Here is a 20,971-nt window from a genome sequence, read left to right as displayed (position 1 = left end):
GGCTGCATAAGACTTCAAAGGAAGAATAACATTAGCATATGGTTTTGCAGGATCATGAAATTCCATGTGGCGAAGAAGAAGTTTAAGGAAACTCTGCGCCCATATGACGTAAAGGATGTAATAGAGCAATATTCAGCCGGTCATCTAGACATGCTCTGTCGAATTAAGAATCTACAAACCAGGTAAGATAAACCAACTCCTGTACGAATATGTTTTTCCACCATATGCAAACGTTTGGTGTTAGTAAGTTGTTTATATGAGATGGCATTGGGAGGGGGCATGGGGCAGTCGTGGCCTAATGGTTAGAGAGTCAGACTTGTAACCCAAAGGTCGCAGGTTCGAGTCTCGAGTCTCTGTGCCCTCAGGGATTGTAGGTGGGGGGAGTGAATGTACAGTGCTCTCTTCCACCTTCAATACCACGACTGAAGTTAGACCCTTGAGCAAGGCACCGAACCCCCAACTTCTCCCCATTTTTGCTGCAGCCCACTGCTCCGGGTGTGTGTTCACTACTCACTGCTGTGTGTGTGCACTTGGATGGGTTAAATGCAGATCACAAATTACGAGTATGACACCATGCTTGGCTACACGTCACTTTCACTTTTCACTTTCTCTTATTTTCATTTGTTCTCAAGCTTAATGTGTAAATACTGTATGTGTAAATATACTGTATTTGCAATATAGGCCAGAGGAGAACTGGTCCACAGACTGAGCCTGGTTTCTCCCAATTTTTTTTCTTCATTTGTGTCACCTGATGGAGTTTGGGTTCCTTGCCACTGTCAGCTTCTGGTTTGCTTAGTTGGGGTCTGAAAGACCCTTAACTTTCAGAAATGTTTTGATACAACCACATTGACTGACACCATCAGATGAGAACAACATTTGAAAAGAATTAAGCTGAATGACAACACTATTGTTTTCTGTAGAGCTACTTTACTTTACACTGATTTTGAACTGACTCGATCTGAATAAAAACATTGGTGCCTATTGTAGAACTGCCTATGGCTGATCGATTAACACTGTTATTGTTATTAACAATTGTCTTTTAGAGTAGGTCTACAAGTGTACCTGCAGATAACACAAATCTTAATTTTTACTTTATGCCACTTGAAATTAAAAGGAAGGACTTGAACTCGCATTGCATTACCCACATGAGCGCAAAATGAAGCATGTGCACTAATCACTAGGCATTCTCTCTTTACATATAAATTACAGCAAATATCACATTAGGAACAGGGGTCATATCATACCTGATACACAGCCAATCAAAACTCATTTCAACATACTCATAAATCAACACTTTCACCCATAACACATAACATTCAATGCTCATATATTTAAACAGAGCAGCAACAAGCATTTCTTAACATGTAGCCCAATCAACAGAGGTTAACAATGGCACAGGCAATCAAGAATTTGATTCATCAAGAACATTCATCTTGTGTAACACCAGTTTGAACATCAGTCTACGTTGCATAATACAGTATGTGAACTAAAACATTTACTCAACAATGACAATCAAAGATTATTAGCAACCACATTCATGACCTCTATATCTTATCCACACTGGTATGTTGGGTTTGCATTAATGTCATCACGACATTCTGAGGGCCCTGAGGCAGTGCTTCTCCTTGGTCATATATGGGTCACTGGGTGGTGGTGAAGCCCTGAGGTTCTGCCAGACATTGTGATGCGGAGTGTTTAAGAAGCTATATATCATTATTGCACATCATTGTGTGCCATTATTCATCATGGCTGCATACATTTTCGACTCAGAACACTGTGTTTGAATGTGTGTACTGCCTTGCTGCATATTATGGGAAAATTGTCAAATGTGTAGAATGTCCGTTTACTCAGTATTCATGATCACCTAGCAAAAAATTAACAGTTAGCAAAAAATAGTCGAAAGACGTATTGATGCATTTGCTGAGATTCTCAAGTATGTAATAAGTGGACACTTTGGTATTCCATAAAACCTTGGGAGTTGAGATTTAGTCTAATTTAAAAGGTAAAAAAGGCAGACAATTGTATGCCAAGTATCTCTTTTCAAGCCATTTGTCACCATAAGTCTGTATCTTTTTTATTTTATTTTCTCACTGAAGCCTAGTGGAGTCAAATTATCAAGGTTTGTAATGAAGTGAGACCAGTGCCACCATGTGGCCAAACCAGAACATCACAGTTCCTGACGTTTTTCATAGTCTAAATCAGGGCTGTCCAAACTCGGTCTTGGAGGGCCGGTGTCCTGCAGAGTTTAGCTCCAACTTGCCTCAACACAGCTGACTGGAAGTTTCTATGCCTAGTAAGAGCTTGATTAGCTGGTTCAGGTGTGTTTAATTAGGTTTGGAGCTAAACTCTGCAGGACACCGGCCCTCCAGGACCGAGTTTGGACAGCCCTGGTCTAAATGAACAGCAAATTAACAATAATTCTATATAATTTTCAATTCCTCACTAAGGACTTGAGTATACAAGATAAATTCAAATCTTGAATCCGGTTTGCTAATAGTAGCAATTTCTATCATTATTTCTGTCATCATAGTTTCTCTCAATTCTCTGTCTGCTCAGGATGAGAATCTTCATTTCTTTGCACACATTTCATTCCTGTGTCTTTTTGCTAACATCTCTTTCTCTCACTTTCAGGGTGGATCAGATTCTTGGTAGGGGCCAGATGCATATGGATAAAAAGGTCAGAGAAAAGCTATTATCTGACGGAGACATTCTGGAAGACGTGAGCATGCTGGGAAGGGTGTGTAAGGTAGAAAGACAAGTGAGTATAGAGACACTCAGTTAAACAGTGCATTACATAATCACATGTCCTGGATGTCACACTGAATCAATTAATCTCATATTTCATTGAATGTTATTAAATATGTATTAACTATGGACATACATGCATCCTAGGAGACTTTTTTTCTAAAGTTTTGTAAAATGCACAAAGTCTCATTTCTGTTTCTAAAGATGAATTGTGTTTAATAACATTATGGGATGAAATTGATTGTGATGGATTTGTTTAAAAGTATTGGAATAGAAATGGCCAACTCTTTGATAAGGCTATTTTCATAGCTAGTCTTTTACATATCCTAAATACACACAAATATATAATATTTTCATGTTTGAATGGAAATTACACACAATATAATATCCTGTTCAGAAATTATATTTACCTTGATTTTTATTTTTTTTCTCATGTCGTTGTCTCATGTTTTACTGTTTATCGATTATCATATTAAACATAATACTAAACCAGTTAAACCAGTGGTTCTTAACCAGGGGGCCTTAGCAAACTCTAATCTAAATTAAAATGCTAAAAACACACAATCTTTCTTTCCCCTTTAACTGTTTTATTGAAAAACCACTGTATTTAACATAACCTGTGTTTTCTGACAAACAATCTGTTTTCCGTTTACCGTCTCTATAGGTACAGTCTATTGAAGCTAAGCTGGACTCTTTGCTGGACATCTACCGGCAGGTTCTGCAGAAGGGTTCTTCTTCTGCCCTCACTCTCTCCTCTCTCCCTCCTTTTGGGTTGGAGGAGACCTCCGACTATCAGAGTACCATCCTCAGTAAGGATATCTCTTGCTCCTCCCAGGTCAGCCATTCCATCTGTGGTAATCACCCCAGAGCCCTCCAACTAATATTAGCCCCCAAAGAACTCAACCTCAACCAGAACAACTCCACAGTATCATCTCCTGGGCTCAATCCGGCCTCTGCCTCACCTTTTAACCCATCAACCTTCCACGTTCCTTCAACCCCTTCCTTGGAGTGTCCATCAGCACAAGTGAGTCCTTCTCAAATCCTCAGCGTCAGCAGTTTTCACTCTTCTGTAGGCCACTTTCCATGTGTCCGTCAACCACCTCCTCCTCTTCCATCCCCGGCCTCTTCAAAACTTCAACTTTCTTCTGTTCCTCCACAAACAGGCCACGTTCGCAGCATGGGACCATGTAGGTCAGACCCCACCGACTACTCCAAATCCTGCTTCAGAGGAGTTGGTATAGACTTTGGGCTTAACTCTAGTATTAGCTGCAAGCTTCAACAAAAAACCAGACCCAGTGCTAAAGAGGACAGTTCTTGGAGGAGACATATAAGCATGGATGCAGAGATGGACCCTCTTGCTCCAGTCTCTCCTCTTGCCCCGATTCAAGGCCAGTGCAGTGGGGATAGAGGACTGGGAAAGTCCTTCTCTGTACAGGACCTCATGCAGCCTGCTCTGGAAGGTCTTGGTGTGGACACACATTCTAGTCAGGCTAGTTTCTCCACCAGTGTTAGCAGCAGCCAGGACTCTTCAGCTGGGGGCATTGAGATGGGAGTAGGGGCCTGGGGAGAAGCTGATCTCTTCATCAGCGATAGAGACCTTGAGATCTCAAATAAGACACATACTCAAGGGTTCAATTTTCTCTCCCAGACCCCCATTGATGCATCCTACTCCTCCGAGCTGCTTAGGACAAGTATTACTGCTGGTGCTAGTCACAACCTAGCAAGCGGACATACACCCAATACGGGCAGCAATGAGACTATGAACATTCCACATGTTCGACTAAAATAATGCAATATCTAATGTGTTACAAACTCTTAGAAACCACCTCTGATGGAATGAAACTTTGATATGAAAGCTTATTTTAAATTGGATTGTTTTGTATTTTTATGAGGGCAAAACAAACTTAGAGAATTTTTTATACGTGTTCTATTAGTTTGGTTTATTTGAAAGGATGAACGATTACGATTTCATATAGGCCACCATACATGATATATCATTGCATGCATTGTTCTTTTACAAATGTACTGTAACATTTAAAAAAAAATGAAATGTGGTAGATTAATAATCAAACTGCTGAAATGATCAAAATTAGAGATGGCATTGGTCTGCATGAACACTGCATGTCTAAAGTCTCATTACAAAAAGGCTCATCAACCCAATATTCATAACATGACAAGAATAGGAAAAAAAGTGTCTGACCATAAGACAATGAGAATAAGAATTTATCATATTGTATTAAAAGGGTCATTTACTTTTCTTATGTAAAAAAAAGTGTATTGGTGTCAGAGCTCTCAAATATCTAAAATATCATGCCTACACTCATCAAAGATGTTGTCTTCTTGTTGTTTCTTTGTCTAGTAATTTAGAAGCAATCATCAGAGTTCAAATGTATTTTATTGTTGGTTATGAACCGACATACATTAGATAATGGAGAATCATATTCCCTGTTAAAGGAACACTCCACTATTTTTGAAAATAGGCTCATTTTCCAACTCCCCTAGAGTTAAACAGTTGAGTTTTACCGTTTTCGAATCCATTCAGCCAATCTCCGGGTCTGGCGGTAGCACTTTTAGCAGTAGCTTAGCATAGATCATTGAATCTGATTAGACCGTTAGCATCTCGCTCAAAAATGACAAAAGAGTTTCTATATTTTTCCTTTTTCTATATTACACAGTGCCTGAAAATAGTCCCCAGCATGCTCCCTGTGCAAGCAGGTGGTCACGTTGGTTATGTTGACGGAAGTTAGCCTATTTTCAGGCGCTGCGTAATATCATTGCGCCTGCTGCACCCATGGTACAGCAGCAAAGTTCCTTGATTATTACGCCGGAACGAGAGTATAGTTCCTAGCCATATCGGCCTAGAAAATCACAACTTTTCATTTTCCGTCGGTCTTAGTACACGATGTAACTACAGAAGAGACAAGTTTTAAATAGGAAAAATATAGAAACTCTTTGGTCATTTTTGAGCGAGATGCTAACGGTCTAATCAGATTCAATGATCTATGCTAAGCTACAGCTAAACGTGCTACCAAAAGACCCGGAGATTGGCTGAATGGATTCGAAAACGGTAAAACTCAACTGTTTAACTCTAGGGGAGTTGGAAAATGAGCCTATTTTAAAAAATAGTGGAGTGTTCCTTTAAAGTACGTGAGTGCAAGTGCAAACAAGATGGCTCATGCTTGTTCAGAGCGCTGTCAGGGTAGACAGTAAAGTGCGCTAGCTACTGTAGCTTCATGCACACAGAAAAAGACACTGAACTTCAATTATAAAGCTGTCACAACACATCAAACTAACATAACAGACCTCCATAAAATCATACCTATTAGACTAGAAGCTAGAAGAGTTAGCTACTATTACAAGCAAGGTTACATAAGCAAAGTTAGCAAGAGGGTTTAGATATTCAACACAAGCTACAGGATAAACAAAGCTTACTCTACATTCCCACTAGAGGCAGATCTGCTTAAAGTGTTTATAACAATTTAACAATAGAACAAATACCACAACGGAGACTTAAAATTCAAGCAGAACATAAAATTAAACAAATATACTTATCACAATCGTAATCATTGTCAATTGTTGACATTGTCAGTTTTACTTTTCCTTCTTCTGCTTTTGCGATGCATTGTGATAATTAACCAAGCTTTATTTATGGAGTTGAGAAGAGGAGGGATGGTGTGGCTGACCCAAGTGTTCGCAGCCCAGCACAACATTCATTTGCTCTTCTGGGCCTTTTGGGCAGATTTAGTGACCTTCCCAGAGGTTGGGGTCTTCTTCTCAACCCCCTTGATGACGCCCACTGCTACGGTTTGACGCATGTCACGCACTGCAAAGCGACCTGGGAAATGAAGATCATCAGAAAAACAGAGCTTATTTATTATTATAAACCAAGGGTCTTTAATATTTTTAAGGCCAAAAACAGAGATGGTTGACAGAGAGAGACCAAGAAACACCCTGGCATAAAATTGATTGTTCCATTTTAAGTCATTTGCACTATAATAATAAGAATATACTACCATATTAATGTATTTATATACACCTTAATAATGTATTTATGTATGTGTACAGTGTACATTTTAATTTTACTTCAAACATTAAGGTGCAGTTATGTTTCCCCCTCAGGAACTCACGCTGCGTCAGAAATGCTTTGGGAACGGAGCACATGTGAAATCAGTCCAATAGAGTGGAGAGACATCACGGGTAGGGTGACGTAGTGACTAGGAAGCTTAAAAGCGCACCCCGTGTAAACAGCGTTAGCTTCTGTTCATCAGCAAGCGCTCTGTGTTTTTGTACGTCTTCAAAGTGTGTGTGAAGTGTTTGTGTCTGTCAGTGCACAAATTAATCAGTCAATATGCAAGACAGCAAAGAGAGTGACAGGCAGCATTTCAGGTTGTGTGTTGCTCCCTGCCGTCGCTACATCACGGGTGGGGATACACACGCTCTCTGCATTGTCTGTCTGGAAACAGAGCATGCACGTGCAGCTCTCGAGGGAACTGACTGTGTGGATTGTGCAGGCTCCGCTCCTGCCTGGCACTCTTTGAGTAGAGCGCACAGGCTCACGGTCCTCGCAGCTTGGGTCCCGTGGCTGCCGAGGCAGAATGGAGACTTAGGTCATGGGGATCGCAGATGGATTTGATGGAGGTGTTGGAGATGGGCATGGCCCTTTCTTCGCCCTCACCCACCAGATCCAGCACCCTCTCTCTGGGTTTGGAAGACCTCACTGTGGTTTCTTCCCCCCAGAGTGAGGGCACGAGGCTTCACCTTTCTTCCTCTGAGGAGGTTGATGTGGCGAGCCTCGACCAGGATGAGACTGGAGACTCTTCACCCCAGTCCATCCAGTATGAGGAGCTGTTGGAGGTGGTGACTAGGGCTGTAGGAAAATTAAAGATCGGCTGGTCCGATGAGAAGCAGGAAGTCCGTCCACAAAGCAAACTTGATGAGCGCTTCCTGCACTCTAAGTCACCTCCCCCAAGCCGGAGCCTTCCTTTCTTCCCTGATCTCCATGCTGAGGTTGTGAGATCATAGGAGAGGCCATACTGTGCTCACATATTCGGTTCCAATGTCTCCAATTATTCCAACATCCTGGGGCTGAAGCAGCATGGTTATGGGGCGATTCCTAGGGTTGAACAGACAATTGCCAGCTATCTTTTCCCTGAGTCAGCATCGTCCCTGAAGGCTCTGGCGCTACCCACCAAGCCAACTTCGGCTTTGATGGGTAAAGCCTTCACGGCAGCGGGTCAGGCTGGCGCATACCTGCACACCATGGCGGTGTTGTTGGCATACCAGGCTGACCTGGTCAGAGACCAGGACGAAGGTGAAAAAGTTCGCTCCCATGACATTAGGGAGCTCCGGAGGGCCGCAGATTTGTGTCTCCGGGCCACTAAGGAAACGGCCAGAGCTATCGGTTGTTCCATGGCAGCTTTGGTGGCCACGGAGAGACATCTCTGGTTAAACCTGTTCGACATGAGGGATGGACATTTGGACGCCTCACTTGCCCCTTTGGGCCTCTTCGGCGACGCAGTGAGCTCTGTCGTCAAGAGGTTCCAGGAGGCTAGGAAGCAGGTGGCAACGTTCCAGCGGTACCTCCCCCATCGGATCCAGGTCTCAGGTGCTGCTGGACGGGAGCAGCCCCAGCCCTCTTCCAGCACCTCATACAGGGCACAGCAGAAAAAGAGTATCGCTTCCCGGGGCTCCCCCATAGAGAGATCAGGGGTCAGGGCGGCGCTCTCATTATATGGTGTCCATCTCTCCTCAGTGCCCTCAGGGGGCCGGTCTGTCAACCCTGCCACTTCCTGTGCTTCAGGGCACAGCGGTCTCCAGCAAGCACACCTCTCAGTTTCCGACCGGAAACGTAGCGGTCCTGGGAGGTTCACATCCTCCAGTGGTTATACTAGAACAGCCAGACCGGTCTGTCTCTGCCAGTCATTCACTTCAGGGCACCGAGTTGGTTGTTCTGACAACACCAGAGGCCAGTCTTGAGAGGCTGGTTCCCTTATGCCGAGTTCACACTGCACGATTTTCAAAGACGTTGCATCACTGTTGGTTTCACACTGAACGCCTGACTATCTGGGGTAGCATTCAGTTGTTGCTGTGTTCACACTGCACGATGGAACGACGACAGGAGGTTACACACTGCATGACTTTACAATAGGAAGAATCGCCGACAGCTCTGTCTGGTGCAGGGTTGCCAGTTTTTGCTACAAAACCCACCCAATTACTACTCAAAACTAGCCTGAAAATAGCCCGATTGCTTTCGAGTTGGTCCCCCAGTAAAAATCACATTCGGGGGGTAAAATACACATTTTTTTGGCGGGGTTCTCCTGGTACAATTCACATTCCAGGACCTAAATATCAGTTATTGGGGTCGCTACAACCTGCTGACACTGGCGGCAATCGCGGATTTGGGAACACTGGTCCGCAAACTACATTTCATATAACTCCTCCCCGAACTTCCCGCTGCCCTGTATCTTGGTCTCTCATTGGCTGTAGGTCATCGCTGATGTGTTTTTCAGTCAGAACTCATTTCACACAGCGTGATTGTGAATTGCCGACAGCTCCAGATATTTAGCATGCCAAATATTTCACGGGCGTCGGCGATTCCCTCAGATCGCGTCTTTGATAATTCACACTGCGTGATTGTCACTCGCGGGAACGAGCACCGATTTGCCTCCGATTTCGGGCATTTGTCGGCAATTTCGCAAAACCTGTCGGCGAGTGAAAAATCGGGCTAAAATCGTGCAGTGTGAACTCGGCATTAGTAGACTTTTTGGCAGCTTGGAGATGCCTGCCATACGTGTTTTATTGGGTCCTGCAGACAGTGGAAAGAGGCTACAGAATCCAGTTCAGTTCTCATCTGCCTCGATTCAACGGGGTCACACTTACTGTGTTACGCCCCAAGCAGGCTCTGGTGATGGAACAAGAAGTGGCTACCCTCTTGAGAAAGGAGGCTATAGAGTGCATCCCTCCACTCGAGAGGGAGTCCGGCTTTTACAGCCGATACGTCTTCGTTCCCAAGAAGGATGGCCGGTTGCGTCCTATCATAGATCAACTCAACCGCTCTGTCAAGATGTTCAGATTCAAGATGCTGATGTTGAAACAGATTGTGACGCAAAGGCACGTCAGTATCGATATTGATATCGTATCGATTCGGTCCTCGCTGCCGCCTCCAACATGATACCTTTTGGCCTGCAGTACACGAGACCCCTGCAGTGGTGGCTCAGGACCAAGGGGTTTTCCCCGAGGGGCAACCCATTTCGCAACCCTTCGTCATGTGGAAGAAGCTTTGGTTCCTGTTTCAGGGACCTGTGTTAGGTGCTCTGTGTCGTCGTATAACATTTACCACGGACGCATCCCTCACGGGTTGGGGAGCGATCATGAGTGGTCTCTCAGCCCAGGGTCTGTGGGAAGGCCATCATCTCTCTTGGCACATAAATTACCTGGAGATGCTGGCAGTGTTTCGGGCTCTGAAACACTTCCTCCCAGACCTCAGAGGTCATCATGTGATTGTCCGCTCAAAGAACACCGCGGTGGTCTCGTATATATACCAACCAGGGAATGACCCGGAAGAGAAGAAATCATTGAATAAAGTAGCTATTTTTGTTTTCTTTTCACATGATAAGTATTCTTGTAGCTTCATAACATTACGGTTGGACCACTGATGTCACATTGACTATTTTACCGATGTCCTTACTACATATCTAGGCCATAAAACATTTCAGTTGCGTTGCTGTCAATGCAGGGTCATCTTAATTTGTGTTCCGAAGATGAGCGAAGGTCGTACGGGTTTGGAACAACATTAGGGTGAGTAATTAATGACAGAATTGTCATTTTTGGGTGAACTATCCCGTTAAGCAAATATTATTAATTATATTATGCCCACCACAGAAAGTTCATTGCACTGAAACATGGTGAAAAATTCTTGTAAAAAGCACTTGAAAAAAAAGGCATGTTTACAGTAGGAGTGAATTTGGTAATAAAGTCAAGCATTTTATATTAAATATACTAAAGGAATCCATAACTTTAAATCCAAATTAAGATATGACCCTTACCAAGAGGAGGATACTCAGAGAAACTCTCCACACACATGGGTTTGCCTGGTATCATATCTACAATAGCAGCATCCCCAGACTTCAGAGACTTGGGATTGTCTTCCAGCTTCTTCCCAGAGCGACGGTCAATCTTCTCCTTTAACTCGGCAAACTTACAGGCAATGTGAGCAGTGTGGCAGTCCAACACGGGGGCATAACCAGCACTGATCTGACCTGGATGGTTTAGAATGATCACCTGACCAGAGCAGAGAGCGGATCAGTGAATAGTTTGTAATGTCAAACACAGTAAAATCTAAAAGGATATCTTGTTTGTAAAAAGTAATAACCTGCAATCATTTTCCTAAAGAGTTATTTCTTCCTGATTTAACCCATAGAAATTAGTTTTATCGTTATAAAATAATGTACTTATTTTGATTCAGTGATGTTACATAATTTTGACTATATAGATTGTGAGTATAAAACCAGTTAATTTAGATGTTACCATTTTTAGATTACCATTTTTTTTTCAGTGAAACAACAGGAATATTCAGATAATATAAATATTAGATCATGAATTGTGTCAGAAGGCTTTACAACACTATAAAACACCAAATTTAGACCTTTACCTGTGCGGTGAAACTTGCTGCCTCCTGTGGGGGATCGTTCTTGCTGTCACCTGCAACATTCCCACGTCGGATATCTTTGACTGAGACATTCTTCACATTAAATCCCACATTATCACCTGGAAGAGCTTCAGATAGAGCCTCATGATGCATCTCCACAGATTTCACCTCAGTGGTCACATTCACGGGGGCAAATGTCACAACTAGGCCAGGTTTCAGAATGCCTGTTTCAACCCGTCCCACAGGCACAGTACCAATTCCTAAATAGTAACAGAAAGAGCACAGAGGTAAAAAAAAAAAAAAAGACATTTTACTAAATATATAATTTACTAAATATCAGTATTGTCTTTGCAATCTCAGTTATTTTATCTCTTAAAAAAACCATAGACACCTGTAAGTCATTTGTAGGTCACACACCTTTACAAGAAAATTATTAGTTATACTGTACACATAATCTTGAAGTTCATTTTAAACAAGTGGGTTTCTTATTGAGACCCTTTCTGTTTGGGTGTCCTCATACCTCCTATCTTGTAGACGTCCTGCAGTGGGAGGCGAAGGGGTTTGTCAGTGGGGCGGGTTGGAGGCTGAATGGCATCCAGAGCCTCCAACAGAGTCGTCCCAGAGACACTTCCATCCTTACGAGTGATCTTCCAGCCTTTGAACCAGGTCATCTACAGAGAAAGCATATTATTATAGCCAATACATGTAACAGTTTGGACGGTTTGGGGTGTTTAGAACCTCTTAGGAATTACAAAGGAGAAAAAAATATTTTCGAGAGAAATTAATGTGACAGTAAAGGAATTTGTAATAAAGAAAATCCTGAAAAAAAGTATCAAAGTTTCCATTAAAATATGAAACCGCACAACTGATTTCAACAGTGATAATAATAAGAAAAGTTTCTTGAGCAGCAAATCAGCATATTAGAATGTTTTCTGAAGGATCACGTGAAATTAAAGACTGCAGTAGTGGCTGCTGAAAAGTTAGCTTTGTATCACTAGAATAAATTACATTAATTACATTTATATATATACAGTACTGAATGCAAAGCAAACAGTAAAGGAAAAATTAATCTCTACAAATAACATAAATCTAATTAATAAGAGTTTGGTTTGTAAAAAGCTAAATTATGGTCTTTAAATATCTAGAATTATTGAGTCTATTAATAATCTGAAATATATAAAACTGTAGTTAATATGACACTAACGTTTGGGCTGGCCTGCAGCATGTTATCTCCATTCCATCCAGAGATTGGAACAAATGCCACTGTATCAGGGTTGTAGCCGATTTTCTTGATATAAGTGCTGACTTCCTTCACAATCTCCTCATAGCGCTTCTGGCTGTAATTAGGTTCGGTAGAGTCCATCTTGTTGACACCCACAATCAGTTGTTTGACGCCCAGGGTGTATGCCAGCAAAGCATGCTCTCGTGTTTGGCAATTCTTTGAGATACCAGCCTCAAATTCTCCAACGCCAGCCGCCACAATCAACACAGCACAGTCTGCCTGTATCAAAAGAAATGAAATGTTTAAGATTATGAAAATACTTCAATGAATAAAGAGCAACTTTCTGATTGGCCTTGTTATGTTATTACATACAAACCTGTGAAGTGCCAGTGATCATGTTCTTGATAAAGTCTCTGTGTCCTGGAGCATCAATGATGGTGACATAGTATTTGCTGGTCTCAAACTTACACAGAGAGATATCGATGGTGATGCCTCGCTCTCTCTCAGCTTTTAACTTGTCAAGGACCCAAGTGTACTTAAAAGAGCCTTTTCCCATCTATGAAAAGTAAAGAAAATATATCTGTTTAGAGAAAATCTGCAACTTAATTTCTTAAACAAATGGATTATGTCACATAAGATACTGCATTATGCAACAATTATTTTCAGTCCTCCAATTTGATTGACCAATTTGCGTTCCATCAATATTAATATTTAGTGTTACAGCACAGTTATAGTTCTATTAAAAGTGTGATACTACTAGGTGAAGAAAAAATACATACACAACATATACACTACTACCGGTCAAAACTTTGGGATCAGAACGATTTTTAATGATTTTTACCGGAGTTTCTTATGCTCATCAAGGCTGCATTTATTTGATCAAAAATAAATATTCATTGCCTGTGAAATATTATTGTGATGTAAAATAAGAAATCATTCTAATATGCTGATTTATTATCAGTGCTGGAAACTGTTGTGCTGCTTAATATTTTTTTGGAATCTGTGATTCTTTTTTTAAGGATTCTTTGATGAATAAAAAGTTAAAAAGAGGAGCATTTATTTAAAATAGAAACCTTTTCTAACAATATACACTACAGTTCAAAAGTTTGGGGTCAGTACATTTTTATTCTTTCTTTTTGATCATTCTAATAATAAATCAGCATATTAGAATGATTTCTGAAGGATCATGTGACACTTTAGACTGGAGTAATGGCTGATGGAAATTCAGCTTTGCATCATAGAAATAAATTATATTTTAAAGGATATTAAAATAGAAACCATTATTTTATATTGTAATAACATTTTTTAACAAGATTACTGTTTTTTTTTTTTTGTTTAGTTTTTTGGGTTTTTTTGCATTTTTGATCAAATAAATGCAGCCTTGATGAGAATAAGAGACTTCTTTATAAAACATTACAAGTCTTACTGATCCCAAACTTCTGACTGGTAGTATATATCAAATATATAATATGTATAGAAATATAACACTAACCAGCCAAAATTTATTAAGAAAGAAGCTATTTCTCAATTGGGTCCAATGTTGTTTTGAAACAGTTTAAATGTTCTTAAAAAAATTTTTTTTTTTTTTGTTCCACAGAAGAAATAAAGTTATCCAGGGGGTGATTAAATGATGACAGAATATAAATCTTTGGGTGAACTATCCTCTAAAGGAATAGTTTATCCAAAATTAAAAATATACTCACCCTCAGGCCATCTAATATATAGGTGAGTTTGTTTCTTCAGAAATTTAGCATTACATCACTTGCTCACCCATGGATCCTCTGCAGTGAATGGGTACCATCAGAATGAGAATGGCCTGAGGTGAGTACATTCTCAGAAAATGAGTTCTAAATAAGTTGTTAACTTACTTTATAGAATCACTTATAAAGAAAAACGACACACAATCTGTGATTTGTGCTGATATTGCATAGCGCAGCACTCGTGCTTGTTTGATATTGCTTAAGTAGGTCATCTTTCAAACAGTGGGCCTCTTTGAATAATTTTATGCATTAATAATAACACTGCAACAAATTGTAGCTAAATCTCTTTGGTCTTGCATATTTGGACTGCTATACCTCTGCAGCTTCCTTCTCAAACTTTTCAATGGTCCTCTTGTCGATGCCGCCACACTTGTAAATGAGGTGGTCTGTGGTGGTGGACTTCCCTGAGTCCACATGGCCAATGACCACGATGTTGATATGGAGCTTCTCCTTACCCATCACTGGGCTCTCACTGGGTTACAGTCAGCCTACCACACGAAAAAAGGAGACTAAATAATTAATGATACAAATAAGTTATTTATAGTCTAATTGCGCTCAGATGTACAGCGACAACCATATAATAGCTCAATGTAGTTCATAATTTTCAGTTCTTCTTAATTCAGTTTGTTTACAACACGTCAATATACTTTTATAAAATAATACTTTTGTTATTAGTATGGCCATACACCAACTAGCAGTTTCATTGACATGATCAAAGTAAACATACATGTACTCACATGAGATACCTCATCACTACAGTAGATAATAAATCTCTGTATGGATGTAGTTCAAAATAATAATAGTTATATACATTTGCCATTGAAAGGAATCTAGTGTAGAGAGTTTAGAAAAGTCATATTTTTTAGTACAGCAATGACCTCTAAAATAATTTACAAAATATAAATGACAAAATCCCGCATTTTAATTAATGAATATTTTAAATAATCCATAGGCTACTTTTAGTCTAAATTTGTTTAATTCGGGCGATAAATCTGCTAATGTCACAGTATCCTTGAACGCTTATCTATGTTTTTTTTTCCCAGCGTTGTCTGGGTAACAATAAAGCAGCAAAACTTGACATACATCCTAAATAAAAACATATTTTATTTCAGAAATATTCAAGTATTTTTTTCTTATATGATGAATTTCAATAATAATCCACAATCATTCCGATATTTACCTCATACTGAACAAACATGACATGGTTATGTAATTATGTCATGCATGAACATTGTGAACAGTTGCCACATCATGAAAAGCGTGTGTGGGCTGATGCATGACTGAAATGACTGAATGCATGAAAGATGGCACTGGATAATAAAATAACATATCTAAATGTTGTTTCCACAACAGCCCATATCAGTTTCATCAGCGCCATGTTCTGTATTATGTCCTTACTGGGAATAAAACTCAAATACCCCACCACATCATGCATTCGCAATACCCAATAAACCATCCGACCGCTTAGCCCTACCGGCAAGTCCTTAAAAAGCGATAGTGTACACAGAACACGCAGAGAGGGTGTGTTTTTCAGGTGTCCAACCTTGGAGAGAGGCGCCTGTAGTCCAGGGCAGCAGGAGCGAGAGTCGCGACGCTACTCTGTTGTATCAGATACTGCTGCCTAGGTGCTGCTGATGTCGTCGTGTCGAAGGATGTTTCTAACCGTTCCACTAGAGGAAGCTGTCGAATAAGAAATGTGCATAACCATATCGCATGCATACCGTATCGTACCATATGTGACCCTGGACCACAAAAGCAGTCATAAGTAGCACGGGTATATTTGTACATTGTACACCAAAAATACATTGGATGGGTCAAAATTATCGATTTTTCTTTTATGCCAAAAACCATTAGGATATTAAGTAAAGTTCCATGAAGATATTTTGTAAATGTCCTACCGTAAATATATCAAACATGTATTATCATTAGTAATATGCATTGCTAAGGACTTCATTTGGACAACTTTAAAGGCGATTTTCTCAAAATGTATTTATTTATTTTTTTGCACCCTCAGATTCCAGATTTTCAAATATCTCTGCCAAATATTGTCCTATATCCTAACAAACCATACATCAACGGAAAGCTTATTTATTCAGCTTTCAGATGATGTATAAATCTCAATTTAAAAAAATTGACCCTTATGACTGGTTTTGTGGTCCAGGGTCACAGATGTGATACTTTTTTATGCGGTGTTTCTTCAGTTTTTTATTACATGAACGTCATATTAAAACGGTTGTAGAAACGTTTGGTCTCCATCATATATTTTTTATTATATTTCAAATGCCTTTTAAAGTGACAGAAATTAAAATCCTGTTATCATTTACTCACCCTCAAGTTGTTCCAAACCTGCATGAGCTTCTTTCTTCTGTTGAGTATGAAAATGTTGGTAACAAAACAGTTGATTGTAGCCATCGACACAGGTTTGGAACAACTTCAGAGGGAGTAAATAAGGACAGAATTTTCATTTTTGGCTGAACTATCCATATAAGTATAGAATTTATTGTTTAATTTTGTCCCATCTCCAGACTTTCAATCTTTAAATATGAAAATCAATCATAAATATGAAATATTATAGACAATGAGAATAGACATCATAAAATATAATAATCATAAACTATTTCAATATTTATTGTATGAGAATGATTTATTTTCACAAATTGCAAATGTTCCCATTTGTATGTCATTTCCACCACTTTTTGGCACTAATAAAAAATTCAAAATTTTACTTATTTAATTAGGAGATATAATTATGGTAAATATCACAATATTTGATATAATAGCTTAAATAACTTCATTTTAATGTTAAAACCCCATATATCCACATACTGGCAGAATCTTGAGACCCAATATATAATGATCCTGAATTCTGTTACTTGTATGAATGTTCATAATCTTTCTCTGAAGATGGCTGACATTACAGGTGCCTTATGGCAAAATTAATGTTACATCTGTCCAAAATGTTTACTTTTAGTTTTATATTGGTTTTTTTAAATAAGTTTTTTTTTCTTTGTAAGAATTTTCTTATCTCCTAAAAACGTTACACTATGTGGAAATATTCTCTTTATCAAACCCTCTTGATCAATGCTTTATATATTGGAACATTTAAACTGACAACAGGACCATGTCTTTCCTTTAATCACTGAAATCACAAAATAAAGTTGAAAAAAAATAATTCATGGAAGATTTGAACTCACAACCTAAAAACAAAACACATTCTTCTGAGCTGTAAAACAGTATTCATACTGTATAAGGGCCTGAGCCCATAAAGGGCCTTTAGTTGCCCATGCCTGCAGCTATACTGAGGCTATACAAGAATTATATGGCAATAAAGACAACCATAAGCCAAAGCCTGTGGTAACTATGTAAATAAGTACACTCATTGAGTGATGGCTGTTGGTGCGGTTATCATTATTACAGCCTGTTTAATCATCTTCCCAGTTGTTATTACATGAGGTGACTTGAACCAGTAAATAATATAATTCACAAATGGAATCCCACAGTACCTGCCAGTAACTTTCCAAGAGCCATGTATGTCAACCTGAGATGAAAAAACTGTTTCATCAAGCCTTCATCTGTGAACATGCCTCTGACTAGGGCCTTAAAATTGACAGGGGTCAAAAGCAAGCTCAGGTGAACTTTACATATATAAATGGAGATTTCCCATGTTTTTCCGAGTCAAAGAGCTTTTACAACACAATTAAGTCACTTTGGAAGCACATACAATATGTTACTATTCTAAAACTGTATCTCAGTTGTATGAATAAAATATACACATTTTCCCCATGTTTAGCTCACACTAAAATCTCATTTAAGTTTTGGCTGAGCAACAAATAAAATAAATTCCTGGTCTCATTTCTGATATTTTGTCTTGGTTTTCCAAAACTTTATCAAGATATCATTCTACAAGTAAGTATTTCATAAATGAAAGACTACATTTAGGTTTAAGTAGGAGTCTTTATTGTTTTCAGTGTTATGCGTGTGATTAATTATGAACAAAGTGTAGCAGGCCAAAACACGTGGTAAACTTTAAGTTCTAAATTACGAGTTATAAATAGATCACCATCTGTGTCTGTGTAGTGCCATCACCCCTCAGATCACTGTATGCTAAAGTCCTATATATTCGATCCATGGAGCTGAGAGTATGGAAATGAGAGATTCCATGGTTAATTTTAAGTGATATCTCAATGTATTCATTAACAAACACCCCCATAGCATATCTATTGCAAATAATTTTCTCAATAAATATTTTGAGATTTCATTGTGTGGGCTGGTTTTCTATACAGAGATAAAGCCTAGTGTTCGACTGGGATAGTTTATACTGCTGAAACTTCAGTCCAAGACCAGGGTTTATTTATATCCATAATGAGGTCAGAGAAACTCTTACAGCTATTGACATATGCTCGCAAGTACAATAAGCAACAATTCACTGTTGAAAAATGTAAAAGAACAAATTTATATTTTAATGTGTGCTTAAGTGTCTGTCTTTTTAAATCTTATTTCCATTTTCATTATCTTCCTGAATTAATCTGAATCACTCTGGCTTTATACTTTATATGTGTATGACTTTTTTTTCATAATCTGTCAATTGCTTCAAACAAGATTCTTTTATCATCAACACACATGCAACAGTTAATCATTTCTATACAAATGCGTGAACTGTATTGCATTCCACTTCTAGGTAATTTTCTCTCTCTCTCTCTCATTCTCTCATCCTTGCTGCCTCTATGATTGGGTGATATTTTTATAAAACTAGGTCCTGAGGCCACCTGGGGAAAACAGCATCAAATTCAGGCCATGTAACAAACCCGGGCCGAGGAAAAAGGACTTCGACAATGATGCGTCATATCACAACTTTCCACAAACAGAAACAAAACACAGGTCATGACATAGTGAAACAGGACTAGCAGCTGAGTAGCACAGGCTACAGACACCTGTTTCATTCATCAACTCTGGATTTACATGTAAAGCATTTTTTTTTCCCATTGGAAAGGAATATCAAAGATATGGTAAGTGTTCCTGATTTTTATGCCTGCCAAAACTCTTCTGCCCTTTTTTTTTTTTTCACATAACTGAAGTATAGTGGGGTTAGTGTAAGACAATTTTCTCATTGATACTGATTATAAGTGGTTAGGAAAGCAAAAGAGATCTCTAAGAATGAACCTTGTGACACATCTAATAAAATAAAACGGTCAATTTCTCAGATCAGCGGGTTGTTGCTGTTTCAGAGGGACATGGCATAACAGTGTAAACTATTCAGACCTGCAGCACAATCTCAGAGAGCATTTAATTCCGATTTATATTGCTTAGCAATAAACACAAGTACACCCATGCTGGAATGTTTTTTATTATGCATCAGCCAATCAGTTTTAAATGGAACTGCATGCTTCAGCTATGCTGATTGTTACTCTGAACAGCTCAGGAGAGATAATCTACTTTCAATATGTAGCTACAAAATGCCATCTGTTAGAGGCTTCATATGGTCACACAGTCCACACCAAGACAAACAGGAGGAGGCAAAATGTCTACAGCAAAATGGTTTATCATAAATCTTTATGATATTGGCAGTTTACAGTGTCAGTAGTGAACAGTGTTTGTGCCTTGCTCTCTTCTTTCTCTTGCATTATGTTCAGATTTGTTTTGTTAATGACATTTATCTGCATGCATTGCTGTTTTCAATCTTCCACTCCTTTGCTTTCAGCTGCTTTTCTTTTCCTTTGTGCTATGCTCCACTCGACTCATCTCAGAAGCATTAAGATGGTGACCTACTTGTAATTGCCAGGGAGATTAAACTCAGATATGGCATCTATGTGGCCCAAAATGCTGGAAACATGTTTCATTGCATGGATGATCGGTTTTGAGATCCCAAATTTATTTTTATTTTATTTTTTTTTTAAGTTAGTGAATATTTCAGATCCAACAAAGAGAAAATGTGTGTTTAGACTCTACCTTCAAATTATTAAAATGTGTTTTTTTTTTTTATTCTTCACTCAAGAAAGCTTTGGGGATAATATCACAGTCAGCGTCTTTCATACATTCGAATCACATAATTTGGGAAAAGTATTTTTGTCTTTATTCAAATACGTAATGTCTATAATAGATTACATTAGCCCCTAGTCCTTCTCTGGATTTAGCTGTTACTTTATGGACGAGATTGCTGACTTTCCCACGGTTGTCCAAGTATTTTTTTCTCTGCCCCTCCGTGCGCGCGTTTGCCTTACTTGTGAGAACTGGAAAGAAGCAGCGGGTATGACGCAGAAGGAGGAGCGCGTGTGTGGGGTTAAGGTTTGTTGGGCTGGTTACATTCACTCAAGGAGAAAGACATGTAGACTTCGGAGAAAGGAATGACGACGAATAGTCTAACAAGTCTGTGATTGTTTGGTCATGGTTTCTCAGATCTTCCCTTAGTCGCAATGAATGAAGTTCAGGTAGGTTTAAACTCGTTTATCCGGTCGTGTTGTTTTCGAAAACGGAAAGATAAACTTCCTTACACAAACTTCAACTAGTCAGGCTTCATTAGGATTGAAGTCGGTTAATGCAGTCAGTGGTCATACGATGTATGTATGGTCATACACCTGCTACCTGTAAAAAAAATTAAAT

General features: G+C 39.3%; 3 protein-coding genes across 6 annotated transcripts in view; 2 read left to right on the top strand and 1 right to left on the bottom strand.

The window, feature by feature from the left end:
* Positions 1 to 4,790, top strand: part of LOC107699099 (potassium voltage-gated channel subfamily KQT member 5-like) — a 140,936-nt gene extending 136,146 nt beyond the window's left edge. For both annotated transcript variants that reach the window (XM_016500270.1, XM_016500271.1), the window contains exons 12-14: positions 51 to 182; positions 2,632 to 2,758; positions 3,410 to 4,790. In XM_016500270.1, coding sequence (XP_016355756.1) covers positions 51 to 182; positions 2,632 to 2,758; positions 3,410 to 4,534 — 1,384 coding nt within the window. In that variant the 3' untranslated portion in view covers positions 4,535 to 4,790. The remainder of the gene's footprint in view (positions 1 to 50; positions 183 to 2,631; positions 2,759 to 3,409) is intronic.
* Positions 4,791 to 6,338: 1,548 nt separating this feature from the next.
* LOC107699100 (elongation factor 1-alpha 1-like) lies at positions 6,339 to 16,022 on the bottom strand. The gene is made up of 8 exons (XM_016500272.1): positions 15,918 to 16,022; positions 14,690 to 14,862; positions 12,991 to 13,170; positions 12,597 to 12,893; positions 11,913 to 12,063; positions 11,396 to 11,652; positions 10,791 to 11,025; positions 6,339 to 6,580 (listed from the first exon to the last, which is right to left on the bottom strand). Exons 2-8 carry the CDS (start codon positions 14,831 to 14,833, stop codon positions 6,456 to 6,458), a joined length of 1,389 nt encoding a protein of 462 aa, XP_016355758.1. The 5' UTR covers positions 14,834 to 14,862; positions 15,918 to 16,022; the 3' UTR covers positions 6,339 to 6,455.
* A 4,614-nt stretch (positions 16,023 to 20,636) lies between these two features.
* The window catches only part of LOC107699098 (neurabin-1-like), a 28,556-nt gene continuing 28,221 nt past the window's right edge, over positions 20,637 to 20,971 (top strand). For 2 of the 3 annotated variants that reach the window (XM_016500269.1, XM_016500267.1), the window contains exon 1: positions 20,667 to 20,799. The gene's annotated coding sequence lies outside the window, so the exon portion shown is untranslated. The other variant, XM_016500268.1, reaches the window with a different exon arrangement.

Source organism: Sinocyclocheilus anshuiensis, unplaced genomic scaffold (assembly GCF_001515605.1).
Source record: "Sinocyclocheilus anshuiensis isolate Anshui unplaced genomic scaffold, SAMN03320099.WGS_v1.1 scaffold94, whole genome shotgun sequence".
Classification (NCBI taxonomy): domain Eukaryota; kingdom Metazoa; phylum Chordata; class Actinopteri; order Cypriniformes; family Cyprinidae; genus Sinocyclocheilus; species Sinocyclocheilus anshuiensis.
Note: the sequence above shows the minus strand (reverse complement) of the source record. Positions and strands in the feature narration are given on the sequence as shown.

What these genes read in the sequence shown, in the direction of transcription:
- LOC107699100 (XM_016500272.1), bottom strand. Translation starts at nt 14,833, where the DNA reads ATGGGTAAGGAGAAGCTCCATATCAACATCGTGGTCATTGGCCATGTG. An exon ending in TTGAGAAGGAAGCTGCAGAG is followed by an intron (nt 13,171 to 14,689) that starts GTATAGCAGTCC and finishes TACTTTTCATAG; the next exon opens with ATGGGAAAAGGCTCTTTTAA. An exon ending in CAGCAAGTTTCACCGCACAG is followed by an intron (nt 11,026 to 11,395) that starts GTAAAGGTCTAA and finishes TGCTCTGGTCAG; the next exon opens with GTGATCATTCTAAACCATCC.